Raw genomic sequence first — 26,090 nt, forward strand, 5'->3', positions numbered from 1 at the left:
TTGCCTGCTGAGATGTCTGTTTTATGTGACAGCTGTGATGAGTGGAGAGAACACCCTCTCAGTCACTCATTAGGTTTGTGATCTTAGGCTTTTTAACTTCTTTCATATTCAGCTTCCCTGTTCATAATTTGCTGTCTCGGTTAAAGAGGCAAATATGACTATTCCTGCACAGTAGGTGCAGAATAAATGGTTGTTAAGTGTTTTAAATTTGGCGTGTTTGCTGAAGCAGTCTCTTTCCATGTTAGTGCATTCCTGTGCTTGGGCATCCTGCCCTCTGCCGCCTTCTGCCCTCTGCCGCCGTCGCCAGCCTGCAGACCCCAGGAACCACTCTAATCAATAGTGTTAGTGGCCTCTAGGGTCTAATGCTGTTCTCCTCTGCTCATTGTTTCACTAAGTTGGACACTCCTTAAGATGAGGATTTCATTGTCTTTCCTCATGTGCTGTTGAAAATAGTAGCAATGGTTGTTCTCACAGCTCTTGGTCTTATATGCAGTGTTACCATCCCACTGTGGAGTGGACCTTTCCTGCATGTGATAAGGGCAGTTCCTGTTGGGCTTCCCTGGTGGCTCTGTGGTAAAGAACCCACTTGCAGTGCAGAGATGTGAGTTTGATCCCTGGGTTGGGAAGATCCCCTGGAGAAGGAAATGGCAACCCACTCCAGTATTCTTGCCTGGGAAATCCCATGGACAGAGGATGCTGAATGGTCTACAGTCCACGGGGTTGCAAAGAGTCAGACACAACTTAGTGACCGGGCACAAGCCTTGCCTGAGTCCCTTGTTCCTCCTCACTCGATTGGCATGGTATCCTGCCTTTGTAGCTGAGCCTTTTCTCTATAATTCTTTCTTTTTTTGGCCACTATTTCTATTTTATTGCCATCCCAGTTTTGCCTACTTTTATCCCTTAAACCTGAAGTTGGCAGTGTTTTTCTGTAAAGGACTAGATGGTAAATATTTTATATTTTGAGGGCCACATACTGTCTCTGTCACATATTCTCTGTCCCCATTCCTTTAAAAATTGTAAGAGCCATTTTTGACTTGTTAGTAAATATTCAAAGTTGTTTTTTTTTTAATTTTTAAATGGTGAAACAGAGCATATATTGAAAAGCTTATGAAAACTTACACATTTAGTTTAACATACAAAAATGAAACAAGCTGCGACTCCTACATCCCGAGCCAGGAAATACAGGGTATTGTCAGTCCTTTGAACCGCTCCCCAGGATCCTCCCCCATTGCATGTTTCTTTGTTCTGCCTGCTCTGCTGCATTTTGTGGAAATCATTCCTTTTTCTTTTCTTTATAGTTTTGTCACATGATAACCCTCTTAAAGCAATGGCACCCCACTCCAGTACTCTTGCCTGGAAAATCCCATGGACGGAGGAGCCTGGTGGGCTGCAGTCCATGGGGTTGCTAAGAGTCGGACACGACTGAGCGACTTCACTTTCACTTTTCCCTTTCACGCACTGGAGAAGGAAGTGGCAACCCACTCCAGTGTTCTTGCCTGGAGAACCCCAGGGATGGCGGAGCCTGGTGGGCTGCCGTCTATGGGGTCGTACAGAGTCGGACACGACTGAAGCGACTTAGCAGCAACCCTCCTAACAATAAATTGGATTGGCCAAAAAGTTTCTGTAAGATGTTATGGAAAAACTCAAATGAACTTTTTGGTCAACCCAATATTATCTGGCTTTTGTTTGATTTTGAATTTTGTATAAGTGGAATCATATACTGTGTGTACCTTCTTTTGCTCAGAATTATGTTTCTGAGGTTTGTTTGTGTTGATGCTCATAGCTGCTTAATTGAATTCAGTTGCTTGACTGTTCTACATCCATTTTAATGTTAATGGACATTTGGATTGTTTCCGGTCTTCTGTTCTCACGAATAATGCTCTGTGACCACTCTTACGCATGTCTTCTGGTGCACATATTAAGAGACTTTCAAGGGCCTCACTCAGTAGTGGGCTTATTGGACATGTGCAAGTCTAGCTTTCCTGGTAATGCTTGTTTTCCAAAGTGTTTGTACCAGTAAGTTCTCCCTCCAGCAGAAGGTAAGAATTCCCTTTGCTTCTCATCCTTGTCAACACTTTGTATTCTCTTAATTTTTGCTGTTTGGTGAATGTGATGGTGTCTTGTGGTTTTCCTTTACATTTTCTTGATTATTGAACAGTTTGAACACTTTTTTACGTATATTCTTACATGCTTCCAAGTCCTTTATCTTTTTTCAAGTTAATTTATATATATATTTTGCATATAAGTTTAACATGTATATTCAATTTATCACAGTCTGAAGTTCATCAATATTTCTGTTCTTCTTAAAACACTGTAATTTCAGTCCCTTCCAATTTGTATGCTATCATTAATATTTTAATTTACTGTTTTTTTAAAAATTAGCAGCACAGAGCTTTGATGTCATTGTTTTATATTGTCAGTATTTTATTAATATTGCTTATATATTTATACTTTTGTTTTACATTTCTGTTTTCATATCAGGTCTTTCTTATAGGATCATTTTTCTACTGCCTTTATAGTTCCTTTACTGACAGTCAGCAGGTGACAAAAACTCTCTAAATTTTTACTTCTTCCAGATTACTTTTATTTTACATTTAATCATGAAAGATAGTTCTTTTTATATAAACTCTATTTTATCTCAGCACATTGCAGGTATTATTTCACTGTCTTTTGGCTATAAATAAACAATTTGGCTTCAGTACTACTTTTGAAGACACCTGTCTCTCTTCTTGATTCTTTGAAGGTAATCTTTTCTTTTTGGCTGCTTTTTAAAATATATTTTATTGCTTTGTTACAAAAATTCCACAGTGATATTTCACTATCTAGATGATTTTTTAATAATCTTGTTTAGAATTTATTAGGCTTCTTGGATATTTAGATTAGTATATTTCTTTAGTTTTAGAAAGTTTGAGAAACTGAGAATATTATTCCTGCCTTATTCTTTTAACTCATCTGAAACTCCAATCAGATTTTTATTAGATCTTGTGACTGTCTTCCATGTCTCTTAATCTTTTTTTTTTTAATGTGTTCTGTCTCTTTGACTCTGCCGTGGTCTGGGCATTTTCCTGTGACCTGTCTTCCAGTTCATGGATTCACCTTTAGTTTAGCTAATCTCCTTTTAAATCTGCCCAGTGAGTTTTTTATTTCTAATAATATATTCTGTATTTATTAGAAGCTTTTTTGGTTCATTTCCACATCAGCTTGCTCTGCCCATGGTGTTTTATTTCCTTGTCTGTTGTGGGTGTGGGAGTGAGTGAGCATGTGTGTGATCTACTTGTTTTCCCAGAACTATATCTTGGAAATGTTTGAGGTCTAGGGCAATAAAGTTGGGTTTCTCCAGAGAGGATTGCTTTTACTTTTTTTAGTTGCTTAGGGCCCATTCCAGTCATTGACTCTTAAAATAGATTCTGGGCTTGATTTTTTTCAGAACATCCAAGTAGTATTTTAAGTTGTAATTACTCACGTGAGGACTGGCTTCTAGTTCTCAGGGAGATGTTTTTTTTACCCTCTCTTCAGTACTGTGGCTCGGAAAGATTTTTTTTTTCCCCCTTTAAACAGTCCCCTTGGAATATGGCAACTCATTTCTCCTTTGCCCTCATGCCTTTTTTCCAGGGTCTTCAGACTCTCCACCTTAGGTAGGTCAGTATTTTTTGTCTTCTGTCTCAGAGACCTGCAAAGTCAAAAAGTGGATAATTAAATTTACCTAGTTTGGCAAATGCCTTCAAGGTGAAAATCAGCTTAGGCAAACTTAATTGATCTTTTTCTATTCTTGTCTTCATTTAACTTTTGTCTTGAATATTCCTTGTTTCTTGACTTCTTACAGGTGCATTTGAGAATGTTTTAAAATATTTGTTATTTTCATTAGAAGGATCAGTACAGGTTCTGAGTCCACCATATTGCTGGAAAACAGAGAGTCTCTATGGTTTTCAGTTTTATATTCCCAGTTAGATTTTACTGTCCTTGAGAGGACTGACCATGCCTTGTACTCTCTTGGCCTTCTCTAGAAGGCAGTGAGTGTTCAGTGGACACTCAGTTATACAGGTGGATGTGCAACTCAGAAACACTTTTGAAGGACTTCTATTTTACCTGTTTTATATCTGTTTTTTTAATCTTCCCCATTATTTGGTAAGGTTTGGTATATTATTACTACTTCTGTTTTATGGCTCAGTAAACTGAGACTTAGAGGGAGAATATGGGCACAGATCTGGTTATTCGTTGGACTAAGATTTAGATTCATGACTTTTGACTCATAATTCTGTGTCCTTTCTGCTATACCATGTTGCTTTTTAACTAATATTACTGACATTTGAATTTGTTGATTATCTCTAGATATGAAAATTCTAAAGAAGCGACTATATTAGTAATAATGGATGAAATTATCTCTGGATTGAGGGCAGAAGGAGAAGGGGACGACAGAGGATGAGATGATTGGATGGCATCACCGACTCAGTGGACGTGGGTTTAGGTGGATTCTGGGAGTTAGTGATGAACAGGGAGGCCTGGCGTGCTGTGGTTCACGGGGTCGCAAAGAGTCAGATACGACTGAATGACTGGACTGAACTGATCTCTGGATTTTCACCTGAAAGAAATTGTTGGCTGAGCATTCACTTTGCTTAAACTTTTATCAGTGACTTGAAATAATGTATTGACTTCTGTTACAGAAAGCAGAAAAAAGAGAATTGCTTACAAACTACTATATAAGATAAATAAGCTGCAAGGATATATTGTACAGCACAGAGAATGCAGCCAATATTATATAATAGCTTGAAATGAAGTGTAATAAAAGTATTGAATCACTGCATTGTACACCTGAAACTAATATAATCTTGTAAATCAACTATACTTCAATAAAAATGTTAAAAAGTTAAAAAAAATGCTCATTTTTGCTGTTGCAGCGTTGTGAAATTACTTTTGTTGTAAAATATAAATAATTTTTGTTTTTTCCAACAGGTGTGTATGTAATATAGATTGCAGTGGATACAGTTTTAATCCTGTGTGTGCTTCTGATGGGAGTTCCTATAACAATCCCTGTTTTGTTCGAGAAGCATCTTGTATAAAACAAGAACAAATTGATATAAGGCATCTTGGTCATTGCACAGGTATAATTCATTCTAGAGACCTGTCTTTAATATCACGTGTCTACAGTCTTATTTGTATATTTTGGTAGTGTTCCGAATTTGTAAAATGAAAAATCTCTAATGCTTTGTTTTTTATTACTATATATTTTAGAACTTCTTTGTTCTGTTACTAACTTAGCTTTTTAAAAATTTGTTTTCACTGTCTCAAGACACAAAACAATGCTTCTTCATTGTTTATTTAGTTACTAAGCTGATCCTAAAATGAACTTGTAGCTATATTTATAGTTCTTAAAAATTGTCTTAAATTTGTAATGATTATAGTTGTTTAGAAATGAGTTGATTTTAATTATAGTAAAACTATAAATATTACCATGTTTTAATCTTTTTTCTAGAGCATAATAGTTTACTTTGTTTTCATGTTTTCTCTGTAGTTTTTGCCCCTACATATTTTATACTGTTAGAGATTTTGGCATGAAGTTATAGAATGTAAGGAAAATGTATTATTTTCAGTTTGAAATTCTTTTCCCCTTCTTGCTTTTTGCCATAGTTTAGGAGCCAGGATACCAGCTAAGAATGAGTTTTTGTCTTCTATTCCTACTAGAAATACCTGGTCACTAGAGGCAGAGGTTTTCAATCTTTTGTCCTAGTAAGACACATATGCTAGCATAACATGTGATTTCCCAGTAGCAAACAAAGGCCAGACAGTTCCTGATGGCCTAGGATTATGCATCTTTGCTGCTACTAGGTCTAACTGCCCTCTGTCCTGACCACTCCCCCTCCCCTTTTTTGCATTTATTAAAGGGCTATGTTTTCATGAGCTTAAGGAAAACATAGCTAAGGGGAAAAAGTTACAAGCCAGAGCTTGCTGCCTTATACTGATAACAAGCTATTTGTGAAATACTGAACAACTGATTGCAATGTCTGTGGTCTAAGCTACTGAAGAATGCCCAAGAAACTATTCAGAGGGTATCTAGGTGAGAGTCAGGTGTGTGCATGGCAGAGGAAACTGTTTACTGACAGAGACCCCTTATAGGTGGAAGAAATAGAGTGGTTTGCTTTTCTTTCTTGGGGTGGCATTTCTCGCATTGGTTAAAGAGTATTCTCGAGAAAGAATATCTTTTCTGAGGAACTGGTATGTGGTTGAATGGTACCACCTGGAATTTCAAATTCAGAAGAGTTGGTCAGGCTTGAGGATTTTGTTAACTGAAATTCATGCTTTTAGAATCCTATGGAGTTGTTCATCTTGGTCCCCATTTATGCCTGACTGTACCTTTCCCCACTGTGCACTGGGAAACTGAAGCTTATGCTTCCCAGCAGGTGTTTATGATTCATGTAGTCTTCCTGTCCTAATATAATTTACCAGGAAGGTATCATTTTTATAATAAATTGTCTGATAACACAGTTGATATTCCACATTTATATTAATTTGATATATTTCCAAGGAAACAGTGGTGGGAGAAGGTAAATCTTGAAACCGTTGTCCCTTGGAGAACAGGCTAATCCTTTTTCTTCAGGGTCTATGTGATTTAGGTTTCACAGGGAAGACTTTTTAAGGAAAATGATATTTTAGCTGAAGTTTCAGTGAAGTTAGACTGTTCATCATGCAGAATGCATTTATATCTGAGGCCTGAGATAGATCAAGAGAGTGGTGGAGCAGGAAAAGTGGACAGAGAGTTGGAAAGGACCTGGAGCATTTGTAATATTTAGGAGTTTAATGGTATGACTTAAACATCATATATATCTTAATTTTCAAATCATTTTCTCTTACAGATACAGATGACACTAGTTTGTTGGGAAAGAAAGATGATGGACTACAGTATCGACCAGATGTGAAAGGTACTGAATCACAATTTCCTGAATTTTGGCCAATTGTTGAAATATGGTCACTAGCTGTCCTTAGTAGTTCTGTTTCCATTATGATGACCTTTCCAGCTTTGCTCTGTAGCAATATACATTATGCAGTTGAATTTTAGTAATAAGATTGACTGAAATAGTTGAGGTGCTTCTCAGTTTACAGAGTACTCTCACATTTGTGTTTTTTTAATTGAAATTTTTATTGTGAGAATTGTAGATTCACATGCATTTGTAAGAAATTATATAGACAGATCTCTCATGTTTGCTTTTAAAATCCTCTTTACCTCTCTAGAATCTACTGTTAGCACTTAACCTCTGTGCATGGGTCTTTGAACCTAGTTCCCTTTGCCTGGAACTCTTCTTTGCCTAGGATTCATCCTTTCAGTCACCTTAGAAGTCATTTCCTTTTGGGAACTATCCCTTGACCCTTAAACCTAGATTGGGTGCCTCTCTTACATACTCTGATGACGAAGCGCTTAACCTGCTCTAAGTATAATTGTCTGTTCTACTCATCTGCATCCCTCTCCAGACTGTGAGTTCTGCCGTGTTCACTTTGGGATTCCAAACACTTAGCAGAACGTCTGGCACTTACATAGGGGCTCCATGCCTGTCAGAAGAATGGATATAGCTCAAAGAAACTGTAGGATTTATTTGTAAAAAGTCTTTTATTTTAAGGTCAGATCAGAGATTGGATTCCAATTCCCTTGGCTGCAAGTCTAATGCGCTTTCATTTCTCATTTTCATATTCATTATTTCATTTGGTTGTTGCAACTAGTCTGAGGGGTAAGGACCAGTGAAAACATTGAGGCTCATTGAGGTTATAGCTAGTGAACCAAAGCAGGTCCCGATCTTAGGATCCTAGACCAGGGTTTCTGTATATTTGCTTTTACACACATGTATTTTCTACGCCATTTGTTTGGTTATACTAATGGGCAGTTTTTTAAAAAGATGTGTGATCTACCTTTTAGGCCTAATTTCTAAAAAATACATAAAATGAGAATAACAGGCCATATCTCATAGAGTGTCATAAAGGTTAAATGAGATAATGCATGTCAAGTGCTTTGAATAGTATCTGACATACTCATAATTGTGTAAGAAGTGGTAGCTGTTATTATCATTGAATAATTTGTTATTTCTGTCACTTGAATCATATTAAACCTGAATCAGTTATATCCCATGAGCCCCTGAAATATCAGTTTCCTATGTTGATACAAAGTGCTGTGTTTAAAATAGGAAATCTTTGTATTCCCATAGGAGATATAATAGATCAATGTTAGTTTTATTCTTTATACTGATAGTACATGACCAGAATAGGAAAGTTCTTTTTCAGTAGGTAGAAGCTCCTGCTTAAGGCAATTTGGGGAATTGTGTATCTCCAAAGTACTTCTCTGTCTTCGATAATTTTACAGGGATAATATAGTGCCTAAGCCATTTTTGAGATAGTGAACATTCTTTACACGTAAGAATTTGTCTATAATGCAAATGAAATTATCATAATCAGTTGTAATTTATTAAGTGTCTATTTTATACTGGTGGATCATCGAAAAAGCAAGAGAGTTCCAGAAAAACATCTATTTCTGCTTTATTGACTATGGCAAAGCCTTTGACTGTGTGGATCACAATAAACTGTGGAAAATTCTGAAAGAGAAGGGAATACCAGACCATCTGACCTGTCTCTTGAGAAACCTGTATGCAGGTCAGGAAGCAACAGTTAGAACTGGACATGGAACAACAAACTGGTTCCAAATAGGAAAAGGAGTACGTCAAGGCTGTATATTGTCACCCTGCTTATTTAACATATGCAGAGTACATCATGAGAAACGCTGGGCTGGAAGAAGCACAAGCTGGAATCAAGATTGCCGGGAGAAATATCAATAACCTCAGATATGCAGATGACACCACCCTTATGGCAGAAAGTAAAGAAGAACTCAAGAGCCTCTTGATGAAAGTGAGAGAGGAGAGTGAAAAAGTTGGCTTAAAGCTCAATGTTCAGAAAACTAAGATCATGGCATCTGGTCCCATCACTTCATGGGAAATAGATGGGGAAACAGTGCCAGACTTTATTTTTTGGGGCTCCAAAATCATTGCAGATGGTGATTGCAGCCATGAAATTAAAAGACGCTTACTCCTTGGAAGGAAGGTTATGACCAACCTAGATAGCATATTAGAAAGCAGAGACATTACTTTGCCAACAAAGGTCTGTCTAGTCAAGGCTATGATTTTTCCAGTAATCATGTATGGATGTGAGAGTTGGATGGTGAAGAAAGCTGAGCGCTGAAGAATTGATGCTTTTGAACTATGGTGTTGGAGAAGACTCTTGAGAGTCCCTTGGACTGCAAGGAGATCCAACCAGTCCATCCTAAAGGAGATGAGTCCTGGGTGTTCATTGGAAGGACTGATGTTGAAGCTGAAACTCCAATACTTTGGCCACCTCATGCAAAGAGTTGACTCATTGGAAAAGACACTAATGCTGGGAAGGATTGGGGGCGGGAGGAGGGGACGACGGAGGATGAGATGGTTGGATGGCATCACTGACTCTATAGACATGGGTTTGGGTAAACTCTAGGAGTTGGTGATGGACAGGGAGGCCTGACGTGCTGCAATTCATGAGGTCGCAAAGAGTTGCACATGACTGAGCGACTGAACTGACTGAACTTACTAGAAACTGTTGGTGGATAGAAAGATATGTGATACATGACATCCATCTTTAAAGAGCTTGTGACACAATAAGAAATGAACATAACCTACTTCTAACAAAGTAAAAATTGGTTATTGTCATAAATGTAGTACTTTGAAAAAGTTAGGATGAGAACTCAGAAAAAAAGAAATTACTATTTGGTGGGAACTGGTGACGCAGGTGTAGGTGCAGGTTTGATCCCTGGGTCAAGAAGATCCCCTTGAGTAGGAAATAGCAATCCCCTACAGTATTCTTGCCTGGAAAATTCCATGGACAGAGGAGCCTGACAGGCTACAGTCCATGGAGTTGCAAAGAGTCGGACATGACTGAGTTTGCATGCAGGAGAGTGGGGAGAATGGTGAAGATCTAAGAAACACATAGAAGAGGACTTATTTGAGCTGAACCTTGAAGGGTGGTTAGGATTTGAACAGAGGTCAAAGGATATTTAAGGAGAATAGAAGGATATTTAAGGAGGACATCAGCAGAAGTGTGAATGCTAACATTGTGATAGAATGTATTGGAGAATGATGAGGAATCCTTTTTAGCTGGAGAGAAGGGGTTTAAAAGGCAGAAATGGAAGGCAAGTATGGAAAGGTAGCTTGGGGCCAGATTGTGTACAGTCCTTTTTTTTTTGTCCGAGTCTTCACTGGACTGCCAGAGAATTCCCACATGTACAATCTTGAATGCTCTGTTATCCTAGGACATTTAAACTTCATTTGTAGGCAATGGGGAAATCATAATATATTTGAAAAGGAAAGGCTACAGTATTAACCAGCTGAATGCATTATACCAGGCAGGACTTGTGGTTATTATGTACTTTGGGCTAGAGACAGAGAGATCAGTTAATTAGGCTCAAAAGGAATAGAGTCCTACTTTAAGATATGGAGGATAAAAGAGTTAAAACTAGGATGACTTAGATGATGGATTCTGTTTATTGAACTAAGAATATGGGAGGGGAAAGGTGTTTGGGTTAAGTAAGAAAGGAGTTGATGGTGGAGATGATTAATTTTACTTTGGGGTTTGAGTTGCTTGTGGAACTCACCTGGGCGACTTTGTTTTTTAGCATGAATTTCCGAGTTAATCCTTGGATGTCTAGGTGGTAACTGAAGTCATGAGAATGAGTGAGAGAGATTATAGAGCTGCATTGTCTAGTAGAGTAGCCACTGGCAACATGTGGCTATTTGAATTTAAATTGGATAAAATGAAATAAAATTAAAGGTTTTTGTTTCTCAGTTATACTAGCCATATTTAAAATCTTCGGTAGTCCCATGTGACCCACGGTTACCATATTGGACAGCACAGATAGAGAACATATCAAGAGCTGCAAAAAGTTCTGTTGGACAGCACTCTTATTTATAAAGGAGAGGAGGCTAGGATGAAGCAGAAAGAAGATCCAGAGGAAAAACATCACAAAGAGTACAGTGGCACAGAAGTTGAAATAGAAAGACTGACTGCTAGTTTAAAATGCTGCATAAAGGAGTTAGAGGGCAAGCCTCAAATTTGAAGATGTCAGAAATGTAAAGTTGAACTCTTGGAAAAGTATGCTTTGAAGATGGAGCATTTGAATGTCCAGCATGGTGATGAGTTAGTGCTTTTCTTGGGCTATTGGAAAACTGTGGTAAATATTGAAATTGCAGTGTTAGAAGCTTTGTTGTAGATATTGAAGTCATGAAGGATATAGTGGCTGAGCATGAGGTGTATGGGCTTCCCTGGTAGCTTAGCTGGTAAAGAGTCCACCTGCAATGCAGGAGATCCCAGTTCAATTCCTGGATCGGGAAAATCCCCTGGAGAAGGGATAGGCTACCTACTCCAGTCTTCGGCTTCCCTGGTGGCTCAGATGGTATAGAGTCCACCTGCAATGCGGGAGACGTGGGTTTGATCCCTGGGTTAGCAAGATCCCCCAGAGGAGGGCATGGCAACCCACTCCAGTATTCTTGCCTGGAGAATCCCCATGGACAGGGGATCCTGGCGGGCTGCAGTCCATGGGCCAGCAAAGAAGTGGACATGACTGAGTGACTAAGCATGCGTGTGTGCACACGCTCATGCGCGTGCGCACACACACACACACAAACATACATGAGGTATGTGGGAGCTGAGGATGTGACATTTTAAAAACTTGATTGCAGAAAATTTCAAACACAAACGAACAGGATAGTATAATGAGCCCTTATATACTCAACCACTATCAACAGTGAACAGCATTCTATCATCCTTGTTTTGTCTGTATACCTCTACCCGGTGGATTATCGTTATTCTTATTTTACAGATTTTTTTGAACTGTAATTTACATACATGGAAATGCACAAATGTTAGCTGTCAGTTTTGACAAATGGATAGACCCTATCTGTCCTATACCTTATCACAGTCTTTGTAACATTTCCATCTACCCAGAAAGTTCCTTTGTGGCAAATGACATTTTAATGTGGCCATTTTTGTCCAAGGATATTTTCATATAGCCTGAAATCCACCATAACACCTTTTAATTGCCAACACATTCTCACTCCGTTCCTGAGCATCACTTCACCCCAACCCTTACCCTACCTTCGATTTCATCCTCTCAGTCTCTCCTCCTGCTGATTAAGGATACCAGACACACCAAGATATCAATACTGTTGGTTCCATTATTTGGTGATTGATGTTTATATATTTTAATACAGCTCATTTGATATGCCCTTTTAAAAATGGTCTTGATAGATTTGCCTTATCAAAAGGTAAGCCTGAGCCAGTTGCTGCAGTCACTGAAGGAGGGGGAGAGCCTGTGCTGTGGAGTGTGGAGGAGAATCACAGTGAAGATGGTGAGAAGGCCGTGTAGGTGGGTGGCACAGAACCCTACGGGAGGAAGGTCGTTGGGAGATGAGAGTGGGATGCTGATCTAGAGGTGACAGGTGGTGAGCACAGCAGGGGAAGGGAGGAGGGAAGGGGTGTAGGAGTAATGTGATTTTGTTCCATCAGGGAGACGAAAGGAGTGCTTCCTAAGGGAACTGCTGAGGAGGTGGATGAGTTTACGTGCATTAGGAAAGGTGTTTCACTGGGCAGAGTGGAAAGACTAGGAAAGAAAGAAGCCAGGTTAGGGTTGGTCATATCTACTCCCTGGACATGAGAGGGTAGGGGGTGTTGGGGAGTAGGTGGGAGTTTCTGCCTAGGTAAATGATTCTTGGGGTCTGAGGAGACTTGGGTTAAAGAAGGATGTGTTAGTGATGAAGCTTGGAGTGAAGGTTGGTATAGGGGAAGCAGGAAAGAGTATATTGAATTTTTGGATTCAGTATATCGGCTCTGTGAAAATAAAGAGGCCTCGAGTTACTGATGCAGTATTGATGTTGTTGTGGCCTCAGTAGCCTCTTCTAGGTGCATGTTCTGGTTGTTAACAGCAATTCCTGGTGCTTTATTTAGGTGGAACGTGGATGGACCAAGACAGAGTGAGTGAAACTTGCCTTTGCAGATAAGCCATCTGGAGTCTTACCACATTGTCACTTAGCACCATCCTCTCCTTTGTATTTGAAAACACTGCCGCTGGTGGCAAATTGGTTTCTGAATGCCTCTGTAGGGTGGGAGGCACTGCTGGGTGACTGAGCTTTTTATATTGTGTGTGTGCGTGTGCACACACACGCACACATTGTTCAGAGACTCACAGTTGCAGCTGTTATTCATGGAGCCTGTCACCACTTGCCTGAAGGCATTGTTTGTACAGGACCGTGCTGGTTCTTGCTGTGCAAGGCTACATCTCTGCCGTGGTTTCTGAAACTGCTTCATTATATCTGTAAGCCTTTTAATCTTTCCTTTTTGAAGTTATCTAATTTACGTGGCCTGGAGAGCAAGTGCTTGAACATTCCACTTGTGTCTGTTCCTCACCCACCTCCCAGGGTAGCTTGGTGAAGTCATGTGATGGTTAAGAGCTTGTGTTCTGAAGTCAGATTTGCTCCATGGTTAAAGGCAGTGTGGCCTGATTTCTCTGGGCCTCAGTGATCACATCTGTGAAGCAGGGACAGTAATACCTACTGCTTAGGACTACTTTTAGCGTTAAATGCTGTCACTGAATTCCTTATCGATGTTATTATGGTGTTTTTTCCTAATTTCATTGTTAGTAGCCTGGCTGTGCTAAAGGTTCTTACCATTGGTAAGTCTTTCTGTCCACTGTGTTTAATGTGGCTCATGAGTGATAGTAGGCTGTTTATCCTCTCAAGAGTTTTTAATCAAGTACGCTACTGTGTGCCAGTTGCTTTCACATATTTAGTCCTTATCACAATCATGTTACCACCATTTTGCAGATAAAGACGCTGAAACTGTGAGAGTTTGTGGCTCATGTAGAATGGCATAGCAGCGACCAGAATTTAGACTTTCTGACCCTAAGCCCTGGTGCTCTTTCTTTTTCATCACAACTGTTCCAGAATTCTGTTCTCGTGCATGCTGTCTTCAATTTTCTTCAGAATATTTAATCTACTCTCAGCTACCACCTTGGTGAACACTTATACACTAGCTTTACTCTTTCTCTAAGAACTAGTTTCATATATTCAGCTACCTGTGGGTCTTTACACCTGCATTTAGCTTGTACTGCCTTTGCCTGAACTTCCAGGAACTACTGTCTTGCCTGGGACACGATAGGTGCTTAATAAATACCTTTTGGAGGACTGGAGATCTAAATTTGAACTCAGTTTACTACATTCTCTCTACTGAGCCTCCTGTCATACAGAGTTTTTCTTTTACAGTTTTTAAAGTTGTGAAATATATATAACAACAACACGTGCTATCTTAACCATTTTTTAAGTGTACGGGGCTGGTGGTATTCAATAAATCCATGATGTTGTGCCATTATCACAGCATCCATCTCTCGAAATCATTTCATCCTGTGAAACTGGAACTATAGCGATTAAGCAAAAACTTCATTTCCCCCTCCCTTCTGCCCTTATAACCACCATTCTGCTGATTGTTGCTATAATTTTGACTATTCTGCATAACTCATATAAGTAGAAATTATACAGTATTTGTCTTTTTGTCACTGGCTTCAGTTAACATAATGTCCTCAAGATTTGTTTGTGTCATAGCATATTTCAGAATTAATTTCCTTCCTTTTTAAGGCTGAATATTTCCTAGTGTGTAGAATATTCTCTACAACTCATCCATTTTGTTTATCCATTAATGGACACTTGGGTTGCTTCCATGTTTTAGCTATTGTGAGTAATGCTACCATGAATATAGGTATATAGCTATCTCTTGGAGACCTTGCTTTCCATTTTTTGGGGGGGAGTATATATCCAGATGGATCAGATGGTATATCTACTTTTAATTTTTTGAGGAAGCTCCATACAGTTTTCCCTAGTGGCCGTACTGTTACACATTCTCACCAACCATTCCCAAAGGTTATCATTTCTTCTCACTATTGCCAATACTTGTTATTTTCTGGCTTGGGGATAGTAGTCATCCTTCTGGGTGTAAGGTGCTATCTTGTTTTGATTCGTATTTCCCGAGATATGAATGGTTTCCCAGGTGGGCACAGTGATAAAGAATCTGCCTACCAATGCAGGAGACGCAAGAGATGTGGGTTGGATCCCTGGGTTGGGAAGATCCCCTGGAGAAGGAAATGGCAACCCACTCCAGTATTCTTGCCTGCAAAATCCCATAGACAGAGGGTCCTGGCAGGCTACAGTCCATGGGTTTGCAAAGAGTCTGACACAACTGAGTACGGATACATGATGCAATGACTAATGATGTTGAACATATTTTCATGTGTTTATTGACGTTTTGTTCATTCTTTTTCTAGTAAAATTGTACTACACAATTTTGTATTGAGCCATCTTTAGCAAAGAGGACAATTCTGTTGTATTAAACACTTAAATGTTAGTGGGTTGGTTGTTGCAAACTATATAAAGGTTAAAACTAGGGAAGTTTGACATTAAGAAAAAAATTGGTGGGCAGTGAGGTAAGTGGTGAACAGACATGGGGAAATCCACACAAAGATAATGAAAGAGAGATTTCATTCAACATAAGGAAAACAGTAGGAACCTAACAGAAGCAGAAGATATTAAGAAGAGGTGGCAAGAATACACAGAAGAATTGTACAAAAAAGATCTTCACAACCCAGATAATCATGATGGTGTGATCACTCACCTAGAGCCAGACACCCTGGAATGTGAAGTCAAGTGGGCCTTAGGAAGCAGCACTACGAACAAAGCTAATGGAGGTGATGGAATTCCAGTTGAGCTATTTCAAATCCTAAAAGATGATGCTGTGAAAGTGCTGCACTCAATATGCCAGCAAATTTGGAAGACTCAGCAGTGGTCACAGGACTGGAAAAGGTCAGTTTTCATTCCAATCCCAAAGAAAGGCAATGCCAAAGAATGCTCAAACTACCGCACAATTGCACTCATCTCACACGCTAGTAAAGTAATGCTTAAAATTCTCCAAGCCAGGCTTCAGCAATACGTGAACTGTGAACTTCCAGATGTTCAAGCTGGTTTTAGAAAAGGCAGAGGAACCAGAGATCAAATTGCCAACATCCACTGGGTCATTGAAAAAGCAAGAGAATTCCAGAAAAACATCTATTTCTGCTTTATTGACTATGCCAAAGCCTTTGGCTGTGTGGATCACAGTAAACTGTGGAAAATTCTTAAAGAGATGGGAATACCAGACCACCTGACCTGCCTCTTGAGAAACCTGCATGCAGGTCAGGAAGCAACAGTTAGAACTGGACATGGAACAACAGGCTGGTTCCAAATAGGAAAAGGGGTACGTCAAGGCTATATATTGTCACCCTGCTTATTTAACTTATATGCAGAGTACATCATGAGAAACGCTGGGCTGGAGGAAGCACAAGCTGGAATCAAGATTGCCGGGAGAAATATCAGTAACCTCAGATATGCAGATGACACCACCCTTATGGCAGAAAGTGAAGAAGAACTCAAGAGCCTCTTGATGAAAGTGAAAGAGGAGAGTGAAAAAGTTGGGTTAAAGCTCAACATTCAGAAAACAAAGATCATGGCATCTGGTCCCATCACTTCATGGGAAATAGATGGGGAAATGGTTGAAACAGTGTCAGACTTTATTTTTTTGGGCTCCAAAATCACTGCAGATGGTGACTGCAGCCATGAAATTAAAAGACGCTTGCTCCTTGGAAGAGAAGTTATGATCAACCTAGACAGCATATTAAAAAGCAGAGACATTACTTTGCCAACAGAGATCTGTCTAGTCAAGGCTATGGTTTTTCCAGTGGTTATGTATGGATGTGAGAGTTGCACTATAAAGAAAGCTGAATGCCAAAGAATTGAAGTTTTTGAACTGTGGTTTTGGAAAGACTCTTGAGAGTCCCTTGGACTGCAAGGAGATCCAACCAGTCCATCCTAAAGGAAATCAGTCCTGAGTATTCATTGGAAGGAATGATGCTGAAGCTGAAACTCCAATACTTCGGCCACCTGATGCGAAGAGCTGACTCATTTGAAAAGACCGTGATGCTGGCAAAGATTGAAGGCGAGAGGAGAAGGAGACAACAGAGGATGAGATGTTGATTGGTATCACCGACTCAATGGACATGAGTTTGAGTAAATTCCGGGAGTTGGCAATGGACAGGGATGCCTGGCATGCTCCAGTCCATGGGGCTGCAAAGAGTCAGACACGACTGAGCGACTGAACTGAACTGATATTATATTGAGTTCCTTATCTCTGAACGTGTTTAAGTAGAAACAGGATCATGGAGTTACAACTAAAGAAATTCCTTCATTAGACCAAATGACCTCCAAAGACCCTTACACATCTGAGTTTCTGGTTTCATTTACTTTCCAAAGCATCTTGACACTGTATTTTTTTTTTTTTTCCTGTGTTTCTGTTGTCTGTTCTTACTGCTGAGCTCAAACTTATCAGTGCCACAGTTTGGATTGTGTAGTAACCTCTTCATCGGTCATCCTGTGTTCCTTTTGTCTTCCAATTAATTTCAATAACTTTTTGAGATATAATTTACATACCATTAAGTTCACCTGTTTAAACAGTGTAATTCAGTGGGGTTTTTTTTCTTTTAGTATATTTACAGGATTGTACTAGCATCATAATCTAATCTTAGATCATTTTCATTACCCTCAAGATAAACCTCACAGCCGTGTCACTCCCCATTCCCCCCTAAGCATCAGCCCTAGCCCCAGGTAACCACTCTCAGTTAACTTCTTGTGTAAAACATGGCTTTGCTTGTGTTGCTCTCCAACTGGGCCCTCCTTGTCCATATGATTAAGAAAATATTTTTCACCTGACGTTTAAATTTTTCCATGCTCTGACTTCAACTTACTTTTCCAACTTTGACTTAAACCCTCGCACAGTCTGAATGTACAGTTCTTGCTAGCTCCACTTACCTCTTGTTCTTGAGAATGAGAACAGCTGCCTTATACGTATTTTTTGGTTTTCACTGATCAACTATCTGAACCTGTCCATTCTTTGAGACCTAACCTGAGTGCTACTTTCTCTGTGAGTCCTTTCCTGGGTTATTCTGCCTAAAATGAAGTTCTCCTTTGAACGTGAACTTCCATAGCACTTAGTATTATAAAATCTTCTTTTGGTGTTTTATTGTATGCTATCATGTGGGACCTCTTCTCTTGTGTTGTTCAGCTTTTTGTGTGTATAAGTTGATGATAAATTTCTTGAGGGCAGGGACTGACCACTTTTCCCTTACCCTCTCTGTAGCTTAGCTGAGCATATGGATGTGCACAGCAATAGTATGTAAGTGTAATGGAATGAATAGTGTTGGCATTGAGTAGAATGCTGAATTTGGACTCTGTGACAGACACAGATTTCGAAGTCTTAATAGCCACGTCCAGTTTTATATGGCTTTGCTTTGTCTAGAGCTTGATACCACATTCTTTCATTAATCATTCAGTGAATGCTATTGGTGTTGTACTCTTTATTCATTTCTCATAACCCATTCTTAATTTTCTTATTGCTATCATACATCTGAATTCTCTGATCACTTTCAGCTCTGCATTATTTTGCTGTTTTTAGGACTTTCTTATGGTAGGTTAGTACATTACCACAGGTTTTGTGGACCAGTGTGGTCTGTTTGTTATATACTTTATGCAACTTTGTTTTTATAGGTAAGTACCTAACCCCAGTCTCTATACTCCCATTATTATATACTTCATGATATATCACAGCCTGAAAATACCATGTTTTGAGAAGTTGCAGGATGATAAGCACTGTGGGAGACAGCTGCATTCCTTAAGTCACCTCATGGCTTGATTGCAAAGGTCGAAACTACTCTTGGTTCGAAACCATAGCAAGAACATTACTATGTTCTAAGTGTTAGGAGTTATACAGAAATGGATAATACAGGCATCTAGATCCTCAGGGAGTTCATGGTCTCGTGGCAGAGACCAATTTAAATACGTAAATAGTTAAGACAATGTTGTGAATATTGTAGCACAGAAGTGGGTGCTCAGGATTGTAGCAGCCCAGAAGAAGGCTTGATTGCTTTGCCACGGCGTAATTATGGTTTGGGAGCTGGAGGAGCCCCTGTAAGCCCTTTGAGGACAGGATATATCTTAACTGTTTTTTTTATCCCAGCACCTAGCAGAGTCCCTGGCATATGGAAGGTGATGAATAAATGATAAATGAGTAAGCCGCCTATTCTGTGCTGTCTAGCATGGTGGCTACTAGCCACGTGTGACTGTTGAGTATTTGGAATGTGACCAGTTGGAATTGAGGTATGCTGTAAGTGTGAAGTGCTCTCCAGATTTTGTAGACCTATTTAAGAAAAAGGAATATAAGCTATCATAATTTATCTGAATATATGTTGAAATGCTATTTATTTGATATATTAGGTTAAATAAAATATATGATTAAGATTATCTTGTCTACTTTTTAAAAATATGACTACTAGAAAATAAAAGATTATATGTCTTGCGTTATACATCTTTTTTATTATCAGCATTTTGTTTGGTTTATTAAAAAAAATTATTTATTTTTGGCTACGCTGGTCTTCATTGCTCCTCATGGGCTTTCTCTAGTTGTGGTGGGCTGGCTTCTAACTGCAGTGGCTTCTCTTGTTTTGGAGCACTGGCTCTAAGGTGCGCAGGCATCAGTAGTTGTGGTATGTGGCTCAGTTGCCCCACAGCATGTGGAATATTCCTGGACCAGGGATCGAACACATGCATTGGCAAGTGGATTCTTAATACTGGACCACCAGGGAAGTCCACTGTATTATACTACTGATAGACTTTGCTGATCTCATTCAACTCTCTTAGAAGAAATTGTTTGATTAAGGTTACACAAGATAGCAGAGATACCCTTAAAATTGAGATCTTCTGACTGTGCGAAAGCCTTTGACTGTGTGGATTACAGTAAACTGTGGAAAATTCTGAAAGAAATGGGAATACCAGACCACCTGACCTGCCTCTTGAGAAACCTGTATGCAGGTCAGGAAGCAACAGTTAGAACTGGACATGGAACAACAGACTGGTTCCAAATAGGAAAAGGAGTACGTCAAGGCTGTATATTGTCACCCTGCTTATTTAACTTATATGTAGAGTACATCATGAGAAACGCTGGGCTGGATGAAGCACAAGCTGAAATCAAGATAGCCGGGAGAAATATCAATAACCTCAGATATGCAGATGACACCACCCTTATGGCAGAAAGTAAAGAAGAACTCAAGAGCCTCTTGATGAAAGTGAGGGAGGAGAGTGAAAAAGTTGGGTTAAAGCTCAACATTCAGAAAACTAAGATCATGGCATCTGGTCCCATCACTTCATGGGAAATAGATGGGGCAACAGCGGAAACAGTGAGAGACTTTATTTTTGGGGGCTCCAAAATCACTGCAGATGGTGACTGCAGCCATGAAATTAAAAGATGCTTACTTCTTGGAAGGAAAGTTGTGACCAACCTAGATAGCATATTAAAAAGCAGAGACATTACTTTGCCAACAAAGGTCAGTATAGTCAAAGCTATGGTTTTTCCAGTAATCATGTATGGATGTGAGAGTTGGATTATAAAGAAAGCTGAGCGCCGAAGAATTGATGCTTATTTGAACTGTGGTGTTGGAGGAGACTCTTGAGCGTCCCTTGGACTGCAAGGAGATCCAACCAGTCCATCCTAAAGGAGATCAATCCTGGGTGTTCATTGGAAAGACTGAGGTTGAAGCTGAAGCTCCAATACTTTGGCCACCTCATGCGAAGAATTGACTCATTAGAAAAGACCCTGATTCTGGGAAGGGTTGGGGGCAGGAGGAGAAGGGGATGACAGAGGATGAGATGGTTGGTTGACATCAGCGACTCGATGGACATAAGTTTGGGTGGACTAAGGGAGTTGGTGATGGACAAGGAGGCCTGGCGTGTTGCAATTCATGGGGTCGCAAAGAGTTGGACACAACTGAGCGACTGAACTGAGTAACTGACTGTGTTGGATTTCTCCTTAGTTTAATTCTCTTTCTATGCATAAATTTGCACAATGTAAATACATAAAATTTGAGGTAAGGTGGCATAAATTTGGTCTTGTTAAGGATGATGTACCCTCTTTGCTGTAGTTATGCTATCTTTGAACTTAATAATCATTAAGATTAATAGTCAGAAAGATTCTCCTTTCATATGTAAATTTTGATCTCCAGAAAAACCTGCATTTTCAGTTCTCAGTTTTTTCACACTTGGTACACCTATTCCCAGTTCTCCCTTGCTTATTGATATCTATATATATACAGAGTCTCTTATTTTATTCCTTCTTAATTTGTTTCTATTAATAATTCTTCAGATTATATTAACACTTTGTGTGTGTTTGAGGGAGATAAGTCTTGGCTGGTGCATGATGTGTTACATAGAGAGCTGGTGGGTTTAGTGGCCTGTACATGCATTAATTAGCTCACATAATACAGTTGTGAGATCTCAGGCTTAGAGAGGGTGGTATGCTCAAGAAAGGGAAGGAAGGAAGGGAAGTCGCTCAGTCATGTCCGACTCTTTGCGACCTCGTGGGCTGTAGCCTACCAGGCTCCTCTGTCCATGGGATTCTCCAGGCAAGAATACTGGAGTGGTTTGCCATTTCCTTCTCCAGGGGATCTTCCCGACCCAGGGATCGAACCCAGGTCTCCCGCATTGGAGGCAGACGCTTTAACCTCTGAGCCACCAGGGAAGTGGTATGCTCAAGGTCACATGAAATTATTATTGTGAGATTATTATTAGTAAGAATCTGTAATTCACAGAATAATACACAGAATCTGTAAGCTGGAATTTTATAAAATGGCAGGAAGCTTGGGAATTTTTCCTACACATGGACAGGTCTGTGAACATTGGGGAACTCTGGGTTCATAGAGCTGAGAACTAATGTATTAGGTAAATGCCAGAAAAAAAAGTAAAAAAAAAAAAATTCATTCTGGGTTGCGTGAATATGTAAATGAGTATGTGCATATGTAAGTATATGGAGGTAATGAAGGACAGGGAAGCCTGGCGTTCTGCAGTTCGTGGGGTCACAAAGAGTCTCACACGACTTAGGGACTAAACAGCAAGTATTGGGAAAAAGAGACATAGGAATAAAGGATGAATTAATGAAAGAATATCATTGATTTTGAAGACTGGATCCCCATGCCGTCTTCTTTCCTGCCCTTTTCTGTCTTTGCTTCCTGACTTTTCCCATTTTTGACAGTAGAATTCCTTACCACCCTTCTGTTTTCTTCAGTCCAACCCAGTTCAGTTCAAGTCAGTATACCTAAGACCAAACAGATATTCATTAACATGTTTACAATGGTTCTCTTTGGATAGAGAGATTTGGGGTGGTTTTAAATTTCTTTTTATTTGTTCTCTGTATCATTTGCATTTGTTTTTTTTTTTACAGTAACATATACTAAGAAAAACACTTTAAAAAGAACAAAAAACTATTTTCACTTGGGAAAAAATCAATATGCTTGATAGTTTTTATTCCAAAGTAAACCTTTCACCCTAAAATTTCAGAATCTCATACTTGTTCTCTGCCTTACCAGTGTCCTTTGGCCTCAATTTCATAACCTCAAGGTGAATGGCTAGAGTAAGTCAGTTCCCCAAAAGCCAGTGCTGTATACCCCATCTCTCTGTCACAGAGGTGAGATTTCTTCTAGAAGTAACATTTATTTTTATAGCAAAGATGTTGAATTTTTCCTTCTTTTTTTTCAGATTGTTTTTAAACAGCAGTCGCTCACAGTGGTCACATCCTGCAAATATTTTTAAATGGTTTAAATCTAAACAGTCTACCTGCTGTGTTTGTGGCCTAGTGAGATCTTGGTTCTTGTCCAGCCTCCTATCCGATAAATTTCCTTCCCAAATTACCCAGCAAGGGGTGAATTTATTTGTTGTTTTAGAACCTTTGAAAAGTCCATGTTTTTCAATTTGCTTTTCATTGTTTATTGACCTGGTTTATGTTCTTTTAAGATGCTAGTGATCAAAGGGAAGATGTTTATATTGGAAACTACATGCCTTGCCCTGAAAACCTCAATGGTTACTGCATCCATGGAAAATGTGAATTCATTTATTCTACTCAGAAGGCTTCTTGTAGGTAAGTCAGAGTACCTCCAGATCAGAGGTGAGACCTTTTTTCCATCATTGGTCACTGCTCTGTAGCAGGCAATGAAATGTGGACTAAAAATATCACTAAAAGGTAGTATTTATTTGCAGTCGAGTTAGAAAAAAATAGATTAGCAGCATCATTTGGAAAAAGCTGGCAAGTAATATGCAAAAAAAAACATGTTTATTAGGGTTTTGAGATAGGCTTAACCTTTTTAATATTATGCTGTGTATTTTTTAATATAGAATTATACCATAAACCAACATTATTTTGATTTTTAGGCAGTCTGTCACAGAGTAGTTTGAGGGACTAGAGAGTGTGTTAAGAACTGAGAACATTCTTAAAATAAACTTTATGGTAAAGTTTCAAATAAAGTTTATAATATATTTCTCGAAATAAGGGGATGGGGTTTAGAATCAAATGTAATATGAGGGATGGAGACAGAAAGGGTGTGAATCTTCAACTGTGTGATTCCAGAGAGGTTATGTAAATAGAGCTGAGACAAAACGAGATCTCAAATTTCCTGATACTCACCCTCATGGCCTTAGTGCTTTTGCTATTCCGTGTCTGTACTGATAACAGTTCTTGCTGCAGCTGCTGGGAGCTTGTCTTCCACCTCAGGTTGGTCTAGTTGTCAAGGCAGTGTTTGCAAACACAGGGCGATTGCTCTTATTGTTCTCACTCCTGCCCCCTGTAGTTTGACCAGTGAATCTTTCTCTCAAGAAGTAAAAGAAAGCTTGTGAAATCCAGTCTCCTGGTTTTTCTGTTTCTTTAACTCCATTCCCCTGACTTCTCCTCAGCCCCGCTCCCTCCCACTCTCCTCCTACTTAAAAAATAAAACAAAACACTGTAAATTGTTTTAATGGTTATTAAGAGTTTTTTGTTAAGCTTTCAGCTTCCTTCTGATTGAATGGTTTCCTTGTCTTTGAAGGAGCTAATACCAGCCTCACCCCTCACCCTACCCCTTTGCCTGTACATTAAAAAAAAAAAAATACAGCCATGCAAGGGAGAACAAAATAAAATCATATAGTAGATTCCTTATGCTTGTCTCATAGTGACATACATACCTTAATAGAAGTTCAGATCATGTTGTCCTCTGAGCATAGGGTGTCTTTTAAGATACCTAAAAGGGAGGGATGAGAGAGGTTGATGTCTAAGCCTCATGAACCTATTTGCAGGGCAGCAATGGAGATGCGGACATAGAGAACAGACTTGTGGACACAGTGGGGGAAGGTGAGGATGGGATGAATTGAGAGAATAGCATGGAAACATACACATTACTATATGTAAAACAGATAGCAAGTGGAAATTTGCTGGGTGACACAGGGAGCTCAACCCAGTGCTCTGTGACAACCTAGAGAGGGGTAGGATGGGAAGGGAGATGGAAGGGAGGGGTAGAGGGGTTTAGGAAGGAAGGGACATATGTATACCTGTGGCTGATTCATGCTGATGTATGGCAGAGGCCAACACAATATCGTAAAGCAATTGTCCTCCAATTAAAAAAAATGATAATGGTACTTATTTCCTAGTGTTGTTAATATATGCAAAGTACTTATCACAATTTCTATTATGCAATATGTATTTAATAAATAGCAATGGATATTGATGTTGACAATATTGATATTACTAGGCTAAACACACTGTTAGGTTAGGGACTCTGTTTTGCTAACCATTGTCTCCCCGGTGCCTGTCATAGGGCCTCTCCCAGTAGCTACATAGTGAATATTTTTTGAATGACATGTAATGGTGGCCAACTTTTCCCTCTTCTTCAGACCAGAGGTGTTTCTTAAATGCTAAAGAATCTCTTTTCTGCATATTGTAACTCCAAAAAGCAGTTGATCTTTGTCTTTTGTCTAAGCATCTACAGTGTCCACAAGAACCAGGCCTTGGCATCACATGGATTTCTACTGGTAGGTGTATTTGTTTAGTAGCAGTAAACAGGCAGGGATGAACACCCTTTAGCCACAGTCCTGTTATTAGGTTAAAATCTTTTAGCATTATATCACCATTAATTTATTTATTTATTGCCTTTGTTATTGTTCAGTCACTACTCCGTGTCTGACTCTCTGCCTACTTTGTACCAAATCCTACATGGCCCTGGGGTCTCAAGTTCAAATATGACAGAGATCCAGCCTTCAAAAAAACTTACAGTCTGGTGGCAGCAACTGACAAATAATAATTTAAATGTAATCCTATATGAAAAATGCTATCATACATAGATATACATGAGATGATTTGAGACTTCAAGAAAGCTCTTCACCCTTAAGTGGGAGGAGGGGCAGGTCTTATGGGGACATTTGTGCCATACCAGGAGATTGTCCTTTAATTAATTAATTAATTTGGCCCCACTGCACGGCTTGTGAGATCTTAGTTCCCCAACCAGAGATGGAACCCAGGCCCATAGAGAAAGCACAGAGTCCTAACCCCTGGACCTCCAGGGAATTCCCATGTCCCTTCTTTTAAAGACAGAAACCATTTAGGGATTTAGATAAGAAAGATATGGACAGATCTGAAAGCCATCCGGGTAGCTAGGTGAAAAATGGATTAGAAGACTGAAAGTTAGGAGCCTGTCTATTAGTGAGGAGTGAGAGCCTGAACTGAGTAAAGGACTGAGATGAGGATGTGAGTTGTGGAGAGAAAATAGGTGGTGACTCCAAAGGTTTTGGTGACTGGTTGGGTATGAGGATGGGAATGTGGGAGCTGATGGAGGGTCATGGGAAGGAAGAGTCAAGAGAGTCTCCTGGGTTTCTAGCTGATGCAAAATTGAGGAGGGAAAGGAAATAGGGGGAGGAGAATGGAGGTTTGGGGGGACATGATGTACTGAGCTTAATAATGCTTGATCTCAAGTGTCTGTGTGGCATCCACTTATCTAGTAGGCTCCTGGGTATCTGTGGTTTTGGAACTCATGAGACAGGTGCACGTTGAAGATGTGTTTGGGAATCATTCCATCTTTAGTGTTGTTGTTCTGTCGCTTAGTCGTGTCCAAGTCTTTGCGA

At 39.5% G+C, this 26,090-nt stretch overlaps 1 protein-coding gene across 6 annotated transcripts in view; it reads left to right on the forward strand.

The window, feature by feature from the left end:
- Nucleotides 1-26,090, forward strand: part of TMEFF1 (transmembrane protein with EGF like and two follistatin like domains 1) — a 93,647-nt gene that overhangs the window by 52,900 nt on the left and 14,657 nt on the right. Inside the window, exons 6-10 of one of the 6 annotated variants that reach the window (XR_014077644.1) lie at nt 4,951-5,099; nt 6,849-6,914; nt 22,962-23,085; nt 24,273-24,327; nt 24,953-25,004. Coding sequence is in view for 1 of the 6 variants with exons in the window: in XM_081572885.1 (XP_081429011.1) it covers nt 4,951-5,099; nt 6,849-6,914; nt 22,962-23,085 (339 nt within the window). In the remaining 5 variants the exon portion in view is untranslated. Of the gene's footprint in view, nt 1-4,950; nt 5,100-6,848; nt 6,915-22,961; nt 23,086-24,272; nt 24,328-24,866; nt 25,005-26,090 lie in introns of all 6 variants that reach the window. The other 5 variants (XR_014077651.1, XR_014077647.1, XR_014077659.1 and 2 more) reach the window with 5 other exon arrangements.

Source organism: Giraffa tippelskirchi, chromosome 1 (assembly GCF_054371585.1).
Source record: "Giraffa tippelskirchi isolate mGirTip1 chromosome 1, T2T-mGirTip1v1.2.pri, whole genome shotgun sequence".
Taxonomy (NCBI): domain Eukaryota; kingdom Metazoa; phylum Chordata; class Mammalia; order Artiodactyla; family Giraffidae; genus Giraffa; species Giraffa tippelskirchi.